This window comes from Rhinopithecus roxellana, chromosome 7, assembly GCF_007565055.1.
Source record: "Rhinopithecus roxellana isolate Shanxi Qingling chromosome 7, ASM756505v1, whole genome shotgun sequence".
Classification (NCBI taxonomy): Eukaryota; Metazoa; Chordata; class Mammalia; order Primates; family Cercopithecidae; genus Rhinopithecus; species Rhinopithecus roxellana.
This window is the reverse complement of record NC_044555.1, coordinates 21,229,700-21,249,669: the sequence shown is the minus strand read 5'-3', so window position 1 is coordinate 21,249,669 and position 19,970 is coordinate 21,229,700. Positions and strand designations below refer to the sequence as shown.

General features: G+C 48.7%; 1 protein-coding gene across 1 annotated transcript; it reads right to left on the bottom strand.

Annotated features, from left to right (window-relative positions):
- Nucleotides 1-256: 256 nt before the first annotated feature.
- On the bottom strand, nucleotides 257-8,045 carry GATA1 (GATA binding protein 1). The gene is made up of 6 exons (XM_010361088.2): nucleotides 7,947-8,045; nucleotides 3,212-3,450; nucleotides 2,319-2,696; nucleotides 2,072-2,217; nucleotides 1,249-1,374; nucleotides 257-775 (listed from the first exon to the last, which is right to left on the bottom strand). The coding sequence occupies exons 2-6, from the start codon at nucleotides 3,429-3,431 to the stop codon at nucleotides 404-406; spliced, it is 1,242 nt and encodes a 413-aa protein (XP_010359390.1). The 5' UTR covers nucleotides 3,432-3,450; nucleotides 7,947-8,045; the 3' UTR covers nucleotides 257-403.
- Nucleotides 8,046-19,970: the final 11,925 nt, after the last annotated feature.

Genomic DNA, 19,970 nt, shown 5'->3' with positions numbered 1-19,970 from the left:
ACCACCCCCACCGTCAGCAGGCCCTGCATGGCCTCTTACCATGACATATGGAACCACCTGGACATTTCACAAAAAGTTTCACATAGACTGTTCCAATCACACAACATAAACCTTGGTCACAAAGTGTCACATGTGCCACCTCAGCCAGCCTCACATGGTCACACGTTGTAGGCAGGCACTGTCATCAGAAAGCCACAGGCATTGTTACACACTCCACCTGGCTCTGCTGTCCAGCCACACACAGACACACCCCCAATTTCAGGACTTTGATGGTTTTATTTTACAAAAGCTTTGAAGGTTCAGGCCATGGGGTGCCTAGGGCCCAGAGACTTGGGTTGTCCAGACTGCTGACTACAAGAGGAAGAGGACACCACCCCTCCTTTGGAGGCCGTGCTCTGTGCCCTCACGAGCTGAGCGGAGCCACCACAGTAGCGCTGGTGGTGGGGGGCATGGGGCCTGTGGGGAAGGAGCCTGTGGGTGAGCCCAGCAGGGATCCAGGGAAAGGCATGAGGTGGCTAACAGGCCCTGACAGCACCACAGGGCCCAGGCCTTGGTAGAGATGGGCAGTACCTGGGGGGCCCAGTGTCAGGCCTGAAGCCACCTCCCCACAATTCCCGCTACCACTGCCCCCAGCCACTACCATAAAGCCACCAGCTGGTCCTTCGGCTGCTCCTGTGCCTCCCAGACTGGAGCCCCGTTTCTTTTTCCCTTTTCCAGATGCCTTGCGGTTTCGAGTCTGAATACCATCCTTCCGCATGGTCAGTGGCCGGTTCACCTGCCAAAAGGGAGGCTGTGGGTGTCCCCAACTCCAGACCTTTGCATCTCTGTGTCTCAACCAGGGATACCCTCTCTACCCCACTTCCTTCAGGGTAAGATAATTTTGGGGTGCAGAGATTGTCTTAAGGAATCCTGAGGTTGTGAGACCCTGAGCTTGGGAAAGCCTCCAAGGCTGATAGGAGCTGCCCAAGGTCTAGGACAGGGGTGTGGACATTAACTGATGCCTGGAAGTAGGGGAGAGGAGAGGAGGGTGGAGGAGGAGGGAATGGAGAAGGAAGGAGGGAGGGTAATAACAGAGAAGGGGGAAAGTAGAAGAGATGAGGGAAGGGGGAGGAAGGAGGGAAAGGAGGAAGGGGAAAGAGGAAAGAGGGTTGTGGGGAAAGAGAGAAGGTGGAACAGGAACAGAGTCTGGGGCAGTGTGGCATGAAGACAAGGAAAGCAGAGGGGTGGCTCCAAGGGGCAGGGTGTCACCTGGTGTAGCTTGTAGTAGAGGCCGCAGGCATTGCACACGGGGTCCCCGCTGGCATTTCTCCGCCACAGTGTCGTGGTGGTCGTCTGGCAGTTGGTGCACTGAGTACCTGCCCGTTTGCTGACAATCTAGGGGACGACAGGATGTGAGATCAGTGCCCTGGGGATGTGGAAGTGGGGGTAAGAGGCTCATAGGGGATGTCAGGAGGACCCAAGAAGTGAGGGTCAGGTTGAAGGCAGGGCTTTGTGTACAAGGTGATGCCTGAGGATTCTGTATGGGGCCAATACAGGGATTCCTGTCTGGTATAAGGTTCTTTTGTTCTGTATTCTATGGGGGACTACATTGGTGGTTCTCAGCTTTGGCTGTGTATCAGAATCACTTGGGGAGCTAAAATATCCTGATGCCCAGGCAGCACCCCAGTCCAATTCCATCAGCACATCTGGGAGAAGGGACCTGGGGTGATTGCAGTGTGAAGCCAAGGACGAAAACACTGGTGTACAGGTTGAGGACAAAGGTTTCTGTTTGAAGCCTATAAGGGTAGGTTGAGGATAGGAGCTTCTATAGATCTGGGTTCCTATACAGGGAAAGGGCGGGAGTTCTTATGCAGGGTGAGGGCAAGGATTTCCATATGGAATGAGATTTTCCTGTGTAGGATGAAGGCAAGGGTTTCCATGTGATATTGGGACAGGGGTTCCCGTACAGGGTGGCCTGCAGTAGCTTCCTGTAAACATGAGAACAGCGTTCCTATACAATGAGAATAGGTGGCTTGTACAGGATGAGGACAGGGGTTCCTGTGTATATGGTGAAGCAGGTCTGTGGTCTTACCAGGCGCTTCTTGGGCCGGATGAGGGGCCTATTCTGCCCATTCATCTTGTGATAGAGGCCGCAGGCATTGCATAGATAGTGGCCTGTCCTGTCCCTCCGCCACAGTGGAGTGGCTGTTGCTCCGCAGTTGACACACTCCCTGGCCTCTGGTGGGGTGAAGAGGAGAAGAGGGGGCCAGGCTTAGCTCAGCTTTACTTTGGGCCACCCTTCCCACCTCAACTTCCCTGTCCTTTTTTGAGTTTCTCACCACAGGGAGGCAGGGGCAGAGTTCCACGAAGCTTGGGAGAGGAATAAGCTGCTGAACTGAGGGGGCTTCCGGTGGGAGAAAAGAAGGTACTGGAAAAGTCAGGGCCCCCATAAGCACTACTGGGGACAGGGAGTGATGAAGGCAGTGCAGGCCCCAGGGTCAAGAGGTCTGGGCTCAGCCGCTCTGTCTTCAAAGTCTCCAGGAAGCTGGTGCTGCCTTTTCCATCTGGATCTTCCGCGGCCTGGGGAGGGGAGTCCTCGCGGGTGGGACACACAGTTGAGGCAGGGTAGAGCCCCGTCTTGCCGTAGGCCCAGCTGGCATATGGTGAGCCCCCTGGGATCCCCTCCATACAGTTGAGCAATGGGTACACCTGAAAGACTGTTGGGGGACAGGTAGGGACAGAGGAAAGAAGAGGCAAAATCAGTCTAGGGTCAGCCCACGTCAGGGTGCAGTGGTTCCCGGCACCCCCAACATGGTGGCCAAGTTCCCAGCTTTTCCACAGGCTGCCAGAACAGCTGCTGGCCATCGGATGCTTCCTGGATCCTGACCCCCACTGGTCAGTGTGGCCTCTGCAATAACCTATGACCATTTCCAAGTGGACTTTTGAGGATGACTGTTGGGATTTGGAGCTCCACAGATCACTCAACAACTAGGGCAACCACCACATACTTCCAATATTGCCTTTCAGTGTGGTCGCCCCAATGTGGCAGGTTGAGGAGCATTGGAATTCCCAGGTCTGCCCTTAACTAGGAAAAGTGGTCGGCACATCCATTTGAGAAGCTTCCAGCCACTTCTGAGATATCCTCACAGTGGTACTCTGACCTAGCCAAGGATCTCCATGGCAACCCCAACAGCACTCAGCCAATGCCAAGACAGCCACCCAATGGAGTTACCTGGGGAGTGTCTGTAGGCCTCAGCGTCCCTGTAGTAGGCCAGCGCTGCAGCTGCAGCGGTGGCTGTGCTTGGGGCAGTGGAGGAAGATGCTGCATCCAAGCCCTCAGGCCCAGAGGGGAAGAAAACCCCTGATTCTGGCGTGGAGGATACCAGAGCAGGATCCACAAACTGGGGGAGGGGCTCTGAGGTCCCCAGGGCCCCCAGGCCAGGGAACTCCATGGAGCCTCTGGGGGTTAACCTGCAAAGACAGAAGGGGTCCTCAGACACAGAAATCCTCTGTCCTTCACCTCCTTTCACCTGCTCCTCTTCCCTCCTTCCCCCTTCTCCCACTCCATCACCTCAGTTTCCATATTCCTCCTTCCCACCTCCCATTCCCCTCCTCCTCCTCACCTTAGTCTCCCCTCTCCTTCCCCTCCTTCTCTTCCTCCCTCTCCTCTCTTTTCCCTCCTGCATCTCCCACTTCCACTCCTGTGTGCCCCTCCTTTCATCTTCCTCCTCATTCTCCCCATCTTGCCCTGTTTGTCTTTCCTCTCCTCCCTCCTCTCGCTCTTCCTCCACTTTCATCTGCTCCTACCTCTCCCTTCTTCCTTCCATTCTCTTCCTCCCCCTCTTCCCTTTTCCTCCTCTTTCTCCCGTCTCTCTTCTTCCCATCTCTTCTTTCTCCCCCTTTTCCCCACTTCCTTCTCTTTCCACTCTTTTCTCATTCTCCTCTCCTACTTCCTTTTTCTTCTCCACCTTCTTCTTTTCCTCATTGACCTCCTCCTTTTCCTTTCCTGTTTCCCCTCTTCCTTGTCCTCCTCTTTTTGTCTTCATTCTCCTTTTATATCTTCCTCACACACCTTATCTCCCTCTCCCCCATCTGCACACACCACTTTTGTTTTTTGAGGCAGGGTCTCCTCTGTTGCCAGGCTGGAGTGCAGTGGCATGATCTCGGCTCACTACACCCACTGCCTCCCAGACGCAAGTGATCCTCTTGCCTCAGCCTCCTAAGTAACTGGAACTACAGGTGTGTGTCACCACGCCTGGCTAGTTTTTGTTTTTTTTGTAGAGATGCGGTATAACTATGTTGCCCAGGCTGGTCTTGAACTCCTGGCCTCAAGTGATCTTCCCACCTCAACCTCCCAAAGTACTGGGATTACAGGTGTGAGCCACCATGTTCGGCCTCTCTTCCCCTGTCTACATCTACTCTCCACTCCTTTCTCCTACTACTCATTTTCTCCTCCCCTCCATTTTCTTCATCCTTCTCCTCTCTCCCTTTTCTGTTCATCTTTTTCTCCCTTTCCCCATCTCCTCTCCTCCCCTCCTCCACTTCCTCTTATTCTCCCCATCCCCCCATCCTTTCTTCCCTCCCCCTCTAGAAGAGTCTGGGTGAGGGTGGGATGGGGTGCAGGACCAGAGTCCCTTGAGCCTCTTGGTCACTTCCCCCAGGACTTTGGGGTTCACCATCCTCTGCTCCCCAACTTCATCCCTATCTGTTGTATCTTTCCCTCTAACTTTCTCAGAAACCCCATGGTTTCCGGGCTTGACTCCCTCCTCCCTCCACCTCCGTTGCATCTACAGACAGAAGGCCCCCTTAGTTCCTCCGTACTTCTCGGTGTGGGGGGGTCAGTACCCCCCACTGCTTATCTCTGCCTTCCCCGCCCAACTTTTGAAATCACCCCAAGGCCACTGACTTCCTCTGAAGAGGGTGACAGGTGGGAGGTACCTCTACTGGTACCCTCTCCCCTTGGGAGGCCCACCATAGTTCTGCTTTCAGGCTCTTTCAGTTCCCAGGCCTCAGTTTCCCCATCTGCTGTATTGGGGATGGTTATGGGCTGCGGCTGAGCTGAGACTTGTGGGATGGCCCTTTGCCTCTGTTTTGCCTTGTGTGTGTCTCTGTCGTCTAGCTCTCCACCTCTCTGTCCCCCAGGGCTCTTTCCCCTGACTCTTTCCTTTCAAGTCTGACTCTGTAGCTCCCCCAGCTTTCTGTGTTTCTATGATATAACTTGTCTTGTCTTCTCCTTTTGTGCTTTTTTATTTTTTATTTTTTTGAGACAGAGTCTCATTCTGTCACCCAGGCTGGCGTGCAGTGGTGCGATCTCGGCTCACTGCAACCTCAGCCTCCTAGGTTCAAGTGATTCTCATGCCTCAGCCTCCCTAGTAGCTGGGATTACAGGCATGTGCCACCACACCCAGCTAATTTTTGTATTTTTAGTAGAGACGGGGTTTTGCCATGTTGGCCAGGCTGGTCTTGAACTCCTGACCTCAAGTGATCTGCCCACCTTGGCCTCCCAAAGTGCTGAGATTATAGGCGTGAGCTACCGCGCCCGGCCTCTTTCTGTGCTTTTGTAAATGTTTGATGATTTTCTGTCTTGTTTTCTGTCTTTCCATGTTTCTCTCTCTGGCTCTCTCTTTCTGTTACTCTTGCTTTCTCCCTTTCCTCTATCTCTCTGAACATCTCTGCATGTCTCCCATTCTTCCCGCTTGTTTGTCTCTTCCCTCTGTTTCCCTCTCTTTGGGCCCTCTGACCTTATGTCCATGTGCCTCGTAGTAGTCTCATACCCCTGACCGTACCCAGCCACATGCAGCTCGGGATAAGGAGCTTGGAATGCTGGCTCTGGCCCTACTGTGCTGGCCTGCTCTGTTTCTGTGTCTGTAGGGTGGAGTGACAGGGCTAGACTAGAAGGCTGTCTTCAAACTGCCCCTTACTCCTGCTTACATGACCCATGGTATAGACAGGCTAAGGGGCAGGCCCAGGCTTGGGGATTGTGCTAGGAAAGAGATGGGCCACAAGTGTGCCCACCACCAACACCTTCTCAGCCCCAGGGTGCCTGCTGTTGTTCTCTGAAGAGAGTGTCTTGCTTCCCCATCTTGGTCTCTATCTCTTTCCTCTCTGTCTCTAACTCTTTCCTCTCTGTCTCTAATTCTGTGTTAGTCTCTGTCTCTTCACAGTGCTACCTGCGGGTATCTCTGCATTTCTATCTCCTTTTCTGCTTCTGGGTCTTTTTTTCTTTTTCTCCGGCCGTTTGTCTGTCTTTGTCTCTTACTCATTAAGTTTCTCTCTGTTTTTCCTTTCTCTTTATGTCTCTTTTGTCTCTTGCTCTTTGTCTCTGTGTCTCTGTCTCTGTCTCTCTCTCTTCCCATCTCTCCCTCTGTTTCTCCCTCCCGTCCCTGTCTCATTGTGTGTCTCCTGCTCTCTTTCTTTCACCTACTATTCCCTCATCCCCTCAACCCCACTTTACACACCATGATGTCCCTCTAACCCCACTGCCCCCAACCCCTGCACTTCACACCTTGGTGAGTCCTGGGCTGCCCACCCCTCCTATGGCAGGGGCCCAGCCCCCTCACCCCCAGTTATCACTCTCCGGACAGAGATAAAGTTTATCTCGAGGCTGGGGGATATGAAAGCTCCTTATCAGCTGCCCCACTAGAGTAAGTGTTGCCCCAACGGCAGCAGCAGGCAGCAGCCGGCACCCTCCACTCTCCCTCGGCCCCAGCCCCTCACCCCAGGTAACATTCCAATCTTAGCCCTCAAGGGAGGGTCTCACGGGGCTGAAGGGAGCAGATATAAGGTCTAGGGAGCAGATACGGGGCTTGGGGGGAGATAGAGGTGGAGTTTAAGGGTCAGATATGGGGTTAAGTCAGAGAGAGGTTTGGGGTGTAGCCATGGAGTTTGGGGGAAGGCAGCTATGGGGGTTTATGGAGCAGAGACAAGCTTGGAAGTTCAGGGACACATTTTGGGCTCAGGAATAGGTTGTGAAAACAGACGAGGTTGGGGGATCAGAGGCGAAGTTTGAGAGTCAGAAATAAAGTTGAGAAGTAGTGTGGGAGTCAGATTCTGAGGGTTATAGAAAAGTCTGGGGAGTTCGAGGGTTTTTCTGGAGGAGAGATGGAGTTTAGGAGTGAAAGATCTGTTTGGAGACAGAAATGTGGCTAGTGGTTAAAGGGGAGTTTGAGAAGCCAAGATAGAATTAGAGTAGAGAAAGGCTTGGAGCTGGAGAGATTCAGGGAGACAAAGAGATGTGCTTTAGGGCTGAGATAGGGTTTTGGGAAGGCAGACATGAGGGTTCATGCGGCAGAACAGATTTTGGGGAGTCGACTTGGTATTTGGAGTGACAAAGATATTTTACTGAGTAGGCAGGGAGTTGGGAGAGAGAAATGGTTTGGGGAGATCAGAGAGAAGTCATTGGGAACAAAGAGTGGGTTTGAGAGGGAGAGATGGAGTAAGAGGATGGAGCTAGGGTTTGGCAGATCAGAGACAGGTTTGGGGGCTCAGAGTGGGGCAAAGACAAGGTGTTATAGAGCGGATAAGGGGTTTGGGAGCAGAAAAGTGAGGTTTGGAGGAGAAGTCAGGGAGACAGAGACAAGTTTGGGTGAGTGGAAATCAGATATGGGACAAGGAAAGGATTTCGGGGGATAAAGTCATGTTTTGAGAGGCAGAGTTAGTGTTTAGGGGAGACAGACCTAGGGGTATAGGGAGCAAAGTGAAAGGATCCAGAGGATATAGATATCTTGGATGGAATGGATGGGAGGGCAGAAAGAGGTGGGGTTTAGGGGGTAGATTTGGGGTAGAAATGGGAGTTGGAAAGACAGGTGGGTCTGAGGAGCTGTAAAGGGATTCAGGGCTGGCTGACACTTTGGGGACCAGCCATGGGTTGGGGAGCCTGGAGCAAGCTGAGGGGTGGGTAGCCATAAAGGTAGGGGTAGCAGGCCCAGGGTTGCCTTGGTGGGAGCTCAGTGGGGGCTGAGACTGACCTGGGCTGGTTGTTGCAGAGGGTTCAGCCGCCTTGGGGATGTGGCAAGCTCAGTGTGATCCCAGGGGGTGTCCTGGCTGGCCTTGGCCTTTGAGGCTCCCTTCCTCCCTCCCTCCCTCCCTCCCTTCTCCCTCCTCCCTCCTCCCCAGGGAGTGGCTGGTGCCCCAGTGGGTGGGGCGGTCCAGGGGAGGGGCCGGGTCCGTGCTTGTGGGGCACCTCTTGGGCACTGAAGCCCCTCTTCCACCCTCCCTGCCCACGCTGGGGATTCTTGAACCCCGCTCAACTTAGGCTTCCAGGGACTGTAGTGTCCAGACAAGCAAAATAGACTGAAACCAAGATAAATGAAAATAGCAGATATGGTTTCACGACTTCACTGGGCTTTTCAGAGAGTAAAGCCCTTAAGGTGTGCGGGGCTGGTGTGGGCTAGACTCCTATGTATGTGCGTCTTCCTGGCTGCAGATGTGGCTGTACCCATTTTGCAGGTGAGAAGAGTGAGGCTCAGAGAGGTTCTGCTGGATTTGAACTAGAGCCCGTGGGATACCTTGATGACCCAGGCTAAGCCTACGGGCCAGGCCATTGCTGGCGGGAGTCAGGGGCATACTCACTGAGCGCCCCACTGGGGCTTACGCCAGCTCCAGCCTGCCCTGGGGCAACAGATAAGTCTTATCAGATGTAGGCGACTGTGGCTGTTGGCGCCGCAGTAACAGGCTGTCTTGGGGTGAGGGTGTGGGGGTAGGAACACCCAGGGACAGCGGCCTCAACTTCTTCCCCACCATGCTGCCTTGGAGGCGGGAAACTGAGGTGGGAGCCAGGGATGATTCCTTGAGGAGTGAGATAGGGTAGGGAAGGATAGGGATAGAGTGGGAGAGACAGGCAGAGAGACAGACAAAAACAGAGATAGGCGGAGAGAGATGGAAATGGGGAGAAAGAGAGTGACAGAGATAAATAGAGAAGGAGACAGACGTGGAAGGAGGCAGAGAGAGGGCACAAAAGGAAAGGAGAAACAAAGAGGGCGAGACATCTGGGGAGAACCAGAGACCATTAAAGACAGAGAGAGGCAAAGAGAGAATGAGAGACAGAGATGGACAGAAGCGACAGACAAAACCTGAAAGGGAAAGAAGCCAAAGACACAAGTGGAGAACTGAGAAGGGAGACAGAGACAGGGGGATATTCAGAGACAGACTCAGAGGAAGGTCATTAGACCTCCGGTGGCAGACTGGATCACACCCTGGGCATGTGGTGCCCACACAAGTGGGATGGGGGGATGTGGATTGATGTCGCCTGTGGCTCTGCCCTCAGCCCTCAGCAAGGGACAACCAGAATGTGTCTAGACCTCTGCACCCCAGTCCCCACACTCCTGCCCTGCTCCACCTCCTCCAAACATTAATGACAACAACCACAGTGTCTCATAGACCTGTACCTAACCTGAGCACTTTTTCTACATGAAACATCTGACACACATGCACACATGGGACAAGGAGCTGTCCTGCCCACCTAGTCTACAGATGGGGAGACTGAGACCTACAAAAGGCAGAGGGCAAGGATGGAGCCCCAGGTCAGTGGGGTCGACTTGCCCACTGGCCCACCCTGGAGGGATCTTGCCATTCTTATCTCACTCCTCTGAACCTCAGTGTCCTCATATGCAAAATGAGAGATTTGAGGAGGAAATAGAGCAAGCCCATGAATTCCTATTTATTGAGCTCCTGCTGGTGTGCCACGCCCCGTGCTGAGCCCTCATCAGTAATAAGGAGAACGACTACAAAGACACCTCTGACGTAAGTGGCAGTGGTTTCAGGAGATGGACTCTAGAGCCAGTTCATCCTCGTTCAGAGACTGCCCTAAACACTAACGGATTGGGTGACCTTGGGAGAGTTACCATCCCCTCTGGAATTTAGTTCCTCATCTGTAAAAATGGGGTAATAATGTACCCCAATAAGCCACTCCATGCAGTGACTGGGGAGACTAAATGAGTTTTAACCCATGTTACATGATTTTAGCTTACTTGAATCTGAAATCTCAATAAATATTAAGTATCCTTATTTATTGAGTGCCTACTGTATACAAGAGAGAGTACACAGCCCTTTCTAACCCTGCAACTACTTTTAGTACTAATGCTAATAATATGCTGACACCAAGAGTAATACCAATATTAATTGTAATATAGATACACTAAAACTAATTTTATTTCTTTAAATTTATGATTGACACATAATAGTTGTACATATATATGGGGTAAAACATGATGTTCTGATACATGTATACATTGTGTAGTGATCAAATCAAGGTAATTAGCATATTAATCGCCTTAAACATTCATCTTTTCTTTGTGATGAGAACATTCAAAAACGCCTCTTTTAGCTATTTTGAAATGCACATTTATCGTTGACTCTAGTCATTGTACTATACATTAGAACACCAGAACTTACGCCTTCTATCTAACTGTAGCTTTGTACCCATTGACAGCCTCTCCCCATCCCTCCCTGCCTCCTACCCTCCCATCTGCTGGTAACCACTATTCTACTCTCTACTTCTATGAGGACATACTAATTTTCATAGTAATACTCATCTAATGCTAATACTAATTTTAATCTAACAGTAATACTATTATTATTATTATTATTTTTATTTATTTATTTATTTATTTTTGAGATGGAGTCTCACTCTGTCACCCAGGCTGGAGTGCAGTGGCCGGATCTCAGCTCACTGCAAGCTCCACCTCCCAGGTTTACGCCATTCTCCTGCCTCAGCCTCCCGAGTAGCTGGGACTACAGGTGCCCGCCACCTCACCCGGCTAGTTTTTTGTATTTTTTAGTAGAGACGGGGTTTCACCATGTTAGCCAGGATGGTCTCGATCTCCTGACCTCGTGATCCGCCCGTCTTGGCCTCCCAAAGTGCTGGGATTACAGGCTTGAGCCACCGCGCCCGGCCAGTAATACTATTATTAATACTAATTCTAAAACTATTCTAATTCTAACAACAATAGTGATAATGATACATACTAAATTTTTTGGGGGACAGTATCTGACTATGTCACGCAGGCTGGAATGCAGTGATGATCTCGGCTCACCGTAGCCTCCACCTCCTGGGCTCAAACGATCCTCCCACCTCAACCTCCTGAGTAGCTGGGACTTCAGGTGCATGCCACCATACCCAGCAAAAATTTTTTTTTTTCAGTAGAGATGAGGTCTCGCTATGTTGCCCAGGCTTCTTTAATTCTGATATTAATACTAGCATTAATAGACTAATAATAACAGCAGCAGCATTATTTGCTGAGTGACCCCAGGCACTGTGCTAAGCTCCCTCCACCCATAATTCTATCACATTCTTACCAGCTCCTTGTGGTGCAAGTGTATATAATTGCCCTCACCTCCAGACTGGGTCTACGTAGGTGTATGGAAATGAAGATGTTCCTCCAGGGCCCTGGGTTCTTGTCTCAACTCTGACACTGATATGCTGTGTGATTCCTGGGCTGGACACCCTCTGAGCCTCAGTTTCTTCATCTGGAAAACGGGTACAGTCATAGTCCCCCATATGTATAGGAACCACTCAGCACAGGGCCTGCTGGCACACCATAAATGGTGTGCTCTGTAAATGGGAATTCTCATTCTCATTATTATTATTAGAAGCAGTGGTCGCAACATAGGGAAATCTGTCCTCACAGGGCTAGAGGCATGTCTAAGAGCTAAGACAAGGGTTTGGCTGCTGGACTCACCCCATTTCTTCATTTCTGGAGAGCACAAAGGGCTCAGGAAGAGAAGCCAAGGGTGAGGAGTGGGGCGCCCCAGAGCCTGCCTCAAGCAAGAGCTGGAAACCCCAAGGCTGTGAGGCCAGGCCTCACCCCATTCCCTCCCCCATCCTCGTGGAGGGGGCGCGGGCTCAGAAGTCTGCGGCGACAGTTCAGCCGGCAAGGAGGCAGCTGGGAGTGGGCAGATAAGGGAATCGACAGGGCCAGATCAGGCTTTGGGGGAGACGAGGGCGGGGGTGGGGGTGGGGTGTCCTGGCTGCGCATCTTCTCCACAGGCCCAAGTTTGAGACTCATCTTCAATGTCCTCTCTTCTCGGAAGCCTTCCCTGACTGGCTCACTCCCTCCTGGCATCTTTTGGGGTTCTAGAGCCCCTGCTTGGTCCAGGCCCCATGGCATTTGTTCTGTTTGTGCCTCTTTGTACTGTGGAGCTCACCAGGGTGGGGACAGAGCCTGACAGACTGTGGTGTCAAAAGCACCAAGGCAAATGTCAACCAAAGCCTGGCTAAGGAGTCAAGCATTTGCCCTCAGAACCAAACTGTTGGTTGATTTTTTTAAAAAACCGAAAGTATAAAGGGTGCTGTAACAAGCATCTGCTTTTGTCAAACATTAATATTTTACCTTATTGACTTCAGATTGTTTTTAAAAGATATGTGATATTATAGATGCTCTCGTACTGATTCCATTTCCTTCCCTCCTTCTACTGCCTTGAGCTTGGTGTTTATCTTGCTCGTGAGTATTTTTACTCCATCGCTCCATATGTTGGTACCCATAAACACCATATGATGCCCAGGGTTTTTTTTGGCCTGTTTTTGCACTTCATGGAAATGGAAGCACATCATACAGTATGTACTGCTTTTGCTCAGCATAATGTCTGTGACGTTCTTCCACGTTGTCGTGTGTATCAATAGTTCATTCTTTTTTTTCTGTTTATTGAGACATAATTCACATACCATAAAAATTCACTCTTAACCATAAAATTCACTCTTAAAATGTATAGTAAAGCGATTAGTATATTCACGAGGTTGTGTAACTATCCACTACCTAATTCCAGAACATTTTCGTCACCCCCAAAAGGAACTCTGTATCTATTAACATTCACCCTCCCATTCCATTTCCCTTTCCTCCCATCCCCGGGCCATCGCAAATCTCTTTGTCTCTATGGATTTGTCTGTTTTGGACATTTCATATAAATGTATTCATATAATATGTGGCCTTTTGTAACTGCCTTCTTTTACTTCACATAAATTTTTTAAGGTTCATTCATGTTGTAGCATGCATCAGTACTTCATTTTCATGACTGAATAATATTCCACTGTATGAAAATACCTACTACATTAGATCTAGGATATGGTGGCTCACGCCTGTAGTCTCAGCACTTTGCGAGGTTGAGGTGGGTGGACTGCTTGAGCCCAGGAGTTCGAGATCAGCCTGGGCAGCATAGCAAGAACACGTGTCTACAAAAAAGATTAGCCGGGTGTGGTGATGCACGCCTATGGTCCCAGCTACTTGGGAGGCTCAGGTGGGAGGATCAGCAAGTTGAGGCTGCAGTGAGCCATGATTGCACCACTGCACTCCAGCCTGGGCAACAGAGTGAGACCCTGTCTCAAAAGGTAAAAGGGAAAAAAGAAATACCACATTATGCTTATCCATTCACCCATTGATGGACTCTTGGCTATCATGAATAATGCTGCTATAAACATTCATGTGAAAGTTTTTATGTGGACATATGTTTTTCGTTTTCTTGGGTATATAACTAGGAATGGAATTGCGGGGTGATATGGTAATTCTATGTTTAACTTTCTGAGGAACTGCAAGTGTTCTCCACAGCTACTGTACGGGGGTTCAAATTTAAATTTAACCACACTCTCTCTAGCACTTGTTTTTCTTTTCTCTTCTCTTCTCTTCTCTTCTCTTCTCTTCTCTTCTCTTCTCTTCTCTTCTCTTCTCTTCTCTTCTCTTCTCTTCTCTTCTCTTCTCTTCTCTTCTCTTTCTCTTTCTCTTTCTCTTTCTCTCCCTTTCTTTCTTTTTGGCAGGGTCTCACTCTGTTGCCCAGGCTGGAGTGCAGTGGCATGATCTCAGCTCACTGCAGCCTCAACCTCCTGGGTTCAAGTGATCCTCCCACCTCAGCCTCCTGAGTAGCCAGGACTACAGGTGCATGCCATCACACCCAGCTAAATTTTTGTAATTTTTTTGTAGAGGTGGAGTTTTCACCATGTTGCTTATGCTAGTCTCAAACTACTGGGCTCAAGCAATCTTCCCGCCTTGGCCTTGCAAAGTGCTGGAATTACAGGCTACCACACCCGGCCTCCAACACTTTTTATTGTCTCTCTTTTGATTCTAGCCATCCTACTGGGTGTGAATTGGTATCTCGTTATGGTTTTGATTTGCATTTCCCTGTGATCATTAATATTGAGCATCTTTTCATAAACTTGTTGGTCATTTATCTTCTTCTTCTTTTTTTTTCTTTTTTGAGATGTGGTCTTGCTCTGTCACCCAGGCTGGAGTGCAGTGGCACGATGTTGGCTCACTGCAGCCTCTACCTCCCGGGTTCAAGCAATTATCCTGCCTCAGTCTCCTGAGTAGCTGGGATTACAGGCGCCCGCCACCATGCTTGGCTAATTTTTGTATTATTAGGAGAGATGGGGTTTCACTATGTTGGCTAGGCCGGTCTTGAACTCCTGACCACAAGTGATCCATCTGCTTCAGCCTCCTAAAATGCTGGGATTACAGGCATGAGCCACTGTCCCCGGCTCATTTATCTTCTTTGGAGAAGTGTTTATTTAAATCTTTTGCCCATTTTGAATTGGGTTATTTGTCCTTTCATTGTTGAGTAGTAAGAGTTCTTTATGTTCTCTGAATACTAGACTCTTTTTAGATACGTGATTTTCAAATATTGTCTTCTGTAGGTTGTCTTTTCACTTTTTTTTTTTTTTTTTTGAGACAGGGTCTCACTTTGTTGCCCAGGCTGGAGTACAGTGGGGTTGAACGTGGCTCACTGAGGCCTTGACCTCCCAGGCTCCAGTGATCCTCCTGCCTCAGTCCCCCAAGTAGCTGGGACTACAGGTGCATGCCACCATTCCTGGCTAATTTTTGTAGTTTTTGCAGAGATGGGGTTTCACCTTGTTGCCCAGGCTGGTCTTGAACTCCTGGGTTCAAGCAATCCACTCACTTCAGCCTCACAAAGTGGCGAGATTACAGGCGTGAGCCACTGCGTCCGGCCAGAAAGCTTATAGTTTTGATGAACTCCAATGTATCTATTTTCTCGTTGGCTGCTTATGCTTTACATGTCATGTCTAAAAACCATTGCCTAATCCAAGGTCACAAAGACTTATGCCTGTTTTCTTCTAAAGTAGCAGTCCCTAACCTTTTTTGGCACCAGGGACTGGTTTCGTGGAAGACAGTTTTTTTCCACAGAAGTGGGGATGTTTTCAGGATGATTCAAGCGCATTATATTAGAGTCTCATAAGGAGCACACAACCTAGATCCCTCGCATGCACAGTCCACAATAGGGTTTCAGCTCCTAAGAGAATCCAACGCTGCAGCTGATTTGACAGGAGGCAGAGCTCAGCTTCATGAATGGCAGGCAGCAAGCTACAGCTCACCTCCTGCTGTATGGCCCAGTTTCTAAGACACCACAGATGAGTCTGTGGCCTGGGAGTTGGGGACCCCCATTCTAAAAGTTTTATGGTTTTAGCTCTTATATTTAGGTATTTGATCTGTTTTGAGTTGTTTTTTGTATATGGTATGAGGAAGGGGTCCCACTTTATTCTTTTGCATGTGGATACTTAGCTGTCTCAGCACCATTTGTTGAAAGGAGCATTCTTTCCCCATTGAATGGTCTTGGTACACTTGTCAAAAATCAATTGCTGGCTGGACACAGTGGCTAACACCTATAATCCTAGCATTTTGGGAGGCTAAGGTGGGAGGATCACTTGAACCCAGGAGTTCAGTCTGTCCAACACAGTGACCCTGTCTCTACAAAAAGTTTTTAAAAAATTAGCTGAGCATGATAGTGCATGCCTGTAGTCCCAGCTACTTGGGAGGCTGAGGTGGGAGGATCACTTAGCCCAGGAGTTTGAGGCTGCAGTGAGCTGTGTTTGTGACTGGGCAACAGAGCAAATCCCTGTCTCAAAAAAATCAGTTGCCTATAATGTCTGAATTTATTTCTGGACTTTCAATTCTATTTCGTTAATTTATATGTATGTTTTAATGCCAGTAGCACATGGTCTTGATTACTGTAGCTATATAGTAAGTTTTTAAACTGGGAGGTGTGAGTCCTCCAACTTTGTTTTTCTTTTTCAAGATTGTTGTATTTTGGGCCCCTAGCACTCCCATGTGAATCAGCTTGTCAGTTCTGCAAAGAAGCAAGCTGGGATTCTGATAGGGATTGCATCAAGCCTATAGATCAATTGGGGGAGTATTGCCATCTTAACACTATAAAGTCTTCCAGTCCACGAACATGTGATGTCTTTCCATTTATTTAGTTCTTCTTTAAGTTCTTTCAATAATATTTTACAGTTTTCAGTGTGTAAGTCTTGCCCTTTCATTCATTTTATTACTAAGTATTTTATTCATTTTGAATCTATTGTAAATGGAATAGTTTCTTAATTTCACTTTTGGATTGTTAATTGCTAGCATATATGGTTAAGCTTTGTATGATCTTGAATCATACAAAATCTCATATCCTGCAACCTTGCTCTAATGGTTATGCACTAATGGTGCTCTAATGGTTTTGTTGTAGATTCCTTAATATTTTCTATGTATAAAATCATGTCATCTGCATAGAAGGATAGTTTTACTTCTTCCTTTCCAATATGGATACCTTTTATTTCTTTTTGTTGCCTAATTGCCTCAGCTAGAGCATCCAGTACAATGTTGAAAAGATGTGGTGAGAAGGGGAATCCTTGTGTTGTTCCTTTCCAACTTTCAGCATTAAGTATGATGTTAGCTGTGGGTTTTTTGTGGGTGTCCTTTATCAGGTTGAGGAAGTTCTCTTCTATTCCTAGTTTGTTGAGTGTTTTTATCATGAAGGAGTGTTGAATTTTGTCAAACGTTTTTTCTGCATCTCCTGAAAAGATCATGTGGTGTTTGTTCTTTATTATATTAATATAATGCATTATATTGATTGATTTTCATTAGTTGACCAAACCTTGCATTCTTGGGATAAATCCTACTTGGCCGTGGTGTATAATCCTTTTATATGTTGCTGGATTCTACTTACTTGTATTTTATTGAGGATTTTTGCATCTATACTTACAAGAGATATTGGTCTGTAGTTTTCTTGTGATGTCTTTGTCTAGTTTTCTCATCAGAGTAATGCTGGCCTCATAAGTTCATTCCCTTTTATTGAAAGTAATATTCCATGGAACGGATATACCACATTTTGTTTAACCACTCATCTGTTGATGAACATTTGCATTGTTTCTAGTTTCTTTCCCTATTATAACAAATCTGCAATTTATAAACTCATATTCCTCTTTCTGTGCACACCTGTGAAGGAGTTTCTCAGGGGAGGAGGGAGGAAATATCAGAGCATCTACCCATTTATTCATCTACCTACCCACTCACCCATCCACCCATCTGTTCCTTCCTTCCTTCCTCTATTCCTTCATTTTCTCTTTCCTTTCATCCATAAATAATCCATCTCTGGGCATATAATGTCTGGGTCCATGGCAAATTGTCTTTTAGAATGAGGCAGAAAACCTGGCTGGGCATGGTGGCTCATGCCTGTAATCCCAGCACTTTGGGAGGCTGAGGTGGGAGGATCCCTTGACCCCAGGAGTTTGAAGCCAGCCCGGGCAACATAGCGAGACCCTGTTTCTACAAAAAATTTAAAAATTTGCCGGGGCCGGGCACAGTGGCTCATGCCTGTAATCCCAGCACTTTGGGAGGCCGAGGTAGGCGGATCACAAGCTCAGGAGATCAAGACCATCCTGGCTAACACGGTGAAACCCCGTCTCTACTGAAAATACAAAAAATTAGCCGGGCGTGGTGGCATGCACCTGTAGTTCCACCTACTCGGGAGGCTGAGGCAGGAGAATGGCGTGAACCCGGAAGGCGGAGCTTGCAGTGAGCTGAGATTGTTCCACTGCACTCCAGCCTGGGTGACAGAGAGAGACACCATCTCAAAAAAAAAAAAAAAATCCTCTTGCCTCAACCTCCCAAACTGCTGGGACTACAGGCGTGAGCCACTGTACCCAGCCAGGAGATGATTTTTTTTAATGGTTAGATTCTGGAGATATTTTGAAGATAGGGACTGGATGGGTTCCCGAAAAAGAGGATGTCAGCTAGAGAAGAGGCCTGAGGACATTTCGGGTTCTAAAACAAGAGAAAGGACAGGCAGATGAGTCAGGCAAGTGGGAAGGGAAGTGTGCGGATTCCTGAGTGAAGGAGTGATGGATGAAGGAGCATGCGTGAGAGTCTCTTGAAGTAAAGGACCCCCGGTCTTCTGGACTCTGGTCACTAAATAGTCTTCAGAGGGTAGTTCAGCCAGACCCTGTGAATGAACCGCCAAGGAGCCCCAAAAGTGCTGCGAAGAGAGGGAGTGTGAGGATATGAGTTTTAGTATGTAAAAGGTTTTCCTAAAACCTGTAGCATTTTCTGGCAGTGGAAAAAAGAAGGAAATGAAAGGAAAGGAAAGGGAAGGGAAGGAAGGAAAAGGAAGGGGGGGAGGGAAGGGAAAGGAAAGGAGGAAAGGAAGGAAAGAAAGGGAGGGACGGGGGAGGGAAGGAAGGAAAGAAGGAAATAAGAAAGGAAGGAAGGAAGGAAGGAAAGAAGGAAGGAAAGAGAGAAGAAACAAAAACTAGCAGGTTTTCTGTTTTTTTTTTTTTTTTTTTTTTTTTGACAGGTCTGGCTCTGTCACCCAGGCTGTTAGCCAAGATGGTCTTGATCTCCTGACCTCATAATCTGCCCACCTCAGCCTCCCAAAGTGCTGGGATTATAGGTGTGAGCCACCGAGCCCGGCAGGAGGATCTCTTGAGGCCAGGAGTTTGACACCAGCCTGAGCAACGTAGCGAGACCCCGACTCTACCAAAAAAAAAAAAAAAAACCCCAAACAAATAAAAATCACTTCCCCTGTCCCACCATCACACTTGCGTGGACCACTGCAGTGGCCTCCCCTTCACTGGTCGCCTGTTTCCACCCTCGCTCTGACAGTGTATTTTCCATGCAGTGGCCAGAGGGAGCCTGTTAAATCCTAAATCAGATCACGTCCCTCCTCTGCCCACAACCTTCCTTCAGCTGCCTATCACTCAGAGTAAAAGACAAAGCCCTTGCCCTGGCCTGCCAGACCCCACCCATGTATACCCCTTGCTTCCCCCACTGACTTCCTTGCTGTTCCTCACACACACCAGGCACATTCATGCATTAGGGCCTTTGCACTGGCCGATGCCTCTGCCTGGTGTGCCCTTCCTCCACTGGCTAGCTGTGTGGCTCACTCATCTCTTCAGATCTGTGCTCAAGACCCTTCTCAGTCATACTTTCCGGGACCACCTCATTAGACATCAGAGGCTGCCCCAGCAATTTCTTTTTTTTCAAGTCAGACTTTCACTCTGTCACCCAGGAAGGAGTGCAGTGGCGCGATCTCGGCTCATGCAACCTCTGCCTTTGGGTTTAAGCAATTCTGGTGCCTCAGCCTCCCGAGTAGCTGGGACTACAGACATAGGCCACCACGCCCGGCTAATTTTTGTATTTTTAGTAGACACGGGGTTTTGCCATGTTGGCCAGGCTGGTCTCGAACGCCTGACCTCAGTGATCCGCCTGCCTCGGCCCCCCAAAGTGCTGGGATTACAGGGGTGAGCCACTGTGTCCAACCTGCCCCAACAGTTTTTATCTGCATTCCCTCTTTTCCGTGTTTTCTTTTTCTCCAAACCATTTATCAGCCTGTAACATACTTAATATTTTACCTACTTAGTTTTATTTATTTTCTATCTCTCCCACTAGAATGGCAATTCCACAAACAGGTATGCTTATCTCTTTTGCTCAGTGCTATCTCTCCAGTGCCTGGAACAGTGCCTGGCACACAGTAGGTGCTTAACATACATTTTTAGTTGACTGAATGATAGAGGGGCACAGAAACAGAGGAAATTTGACCTTGTCCCGCCTACCCTGCCACGAGCTATGCTTCAATTGAGATGATTTGCCTTATTTATTTATTTATTTATTTATTTATTTATTTATTTATTTTGTGGAGGGGAGGGTTTCACTATGTTGCCCAGGCTGGTCTTGAACTCTTCGATCTACTAGATCCAAAGGTAGAAAGTGCTAAATACCCTGAGAGTG

What these genes read in the sequence shown, in the direction of transcription:
- GATA1 (XM_010361088.2), bottom strand. Translation starts at nt 3,431, where the DNA reads ATGGAGTTCCCTGGCCTGGGGGCCCTGGGGACCTCAGAGCCCCTCCCC. An exon ending in TCTGCCCCTGCCTCCCTGTG is followed by an intron (nt 2,218 to 2,318) that starts GTGAGAAACTCA and finishes TCACCCCACCAG; the next exon opens with AGGCCAGGGAGTGTGTCAAC. An exon ending in TCCGGCCCAAGAAGCGCCTG is followed by an intron (nt 1,375 to 2,071) that starts GTAAGACCACAG and finishes GTCGTCCCCTAG; the next exon opens with ATTGTCAGCAAACGGGCAGG.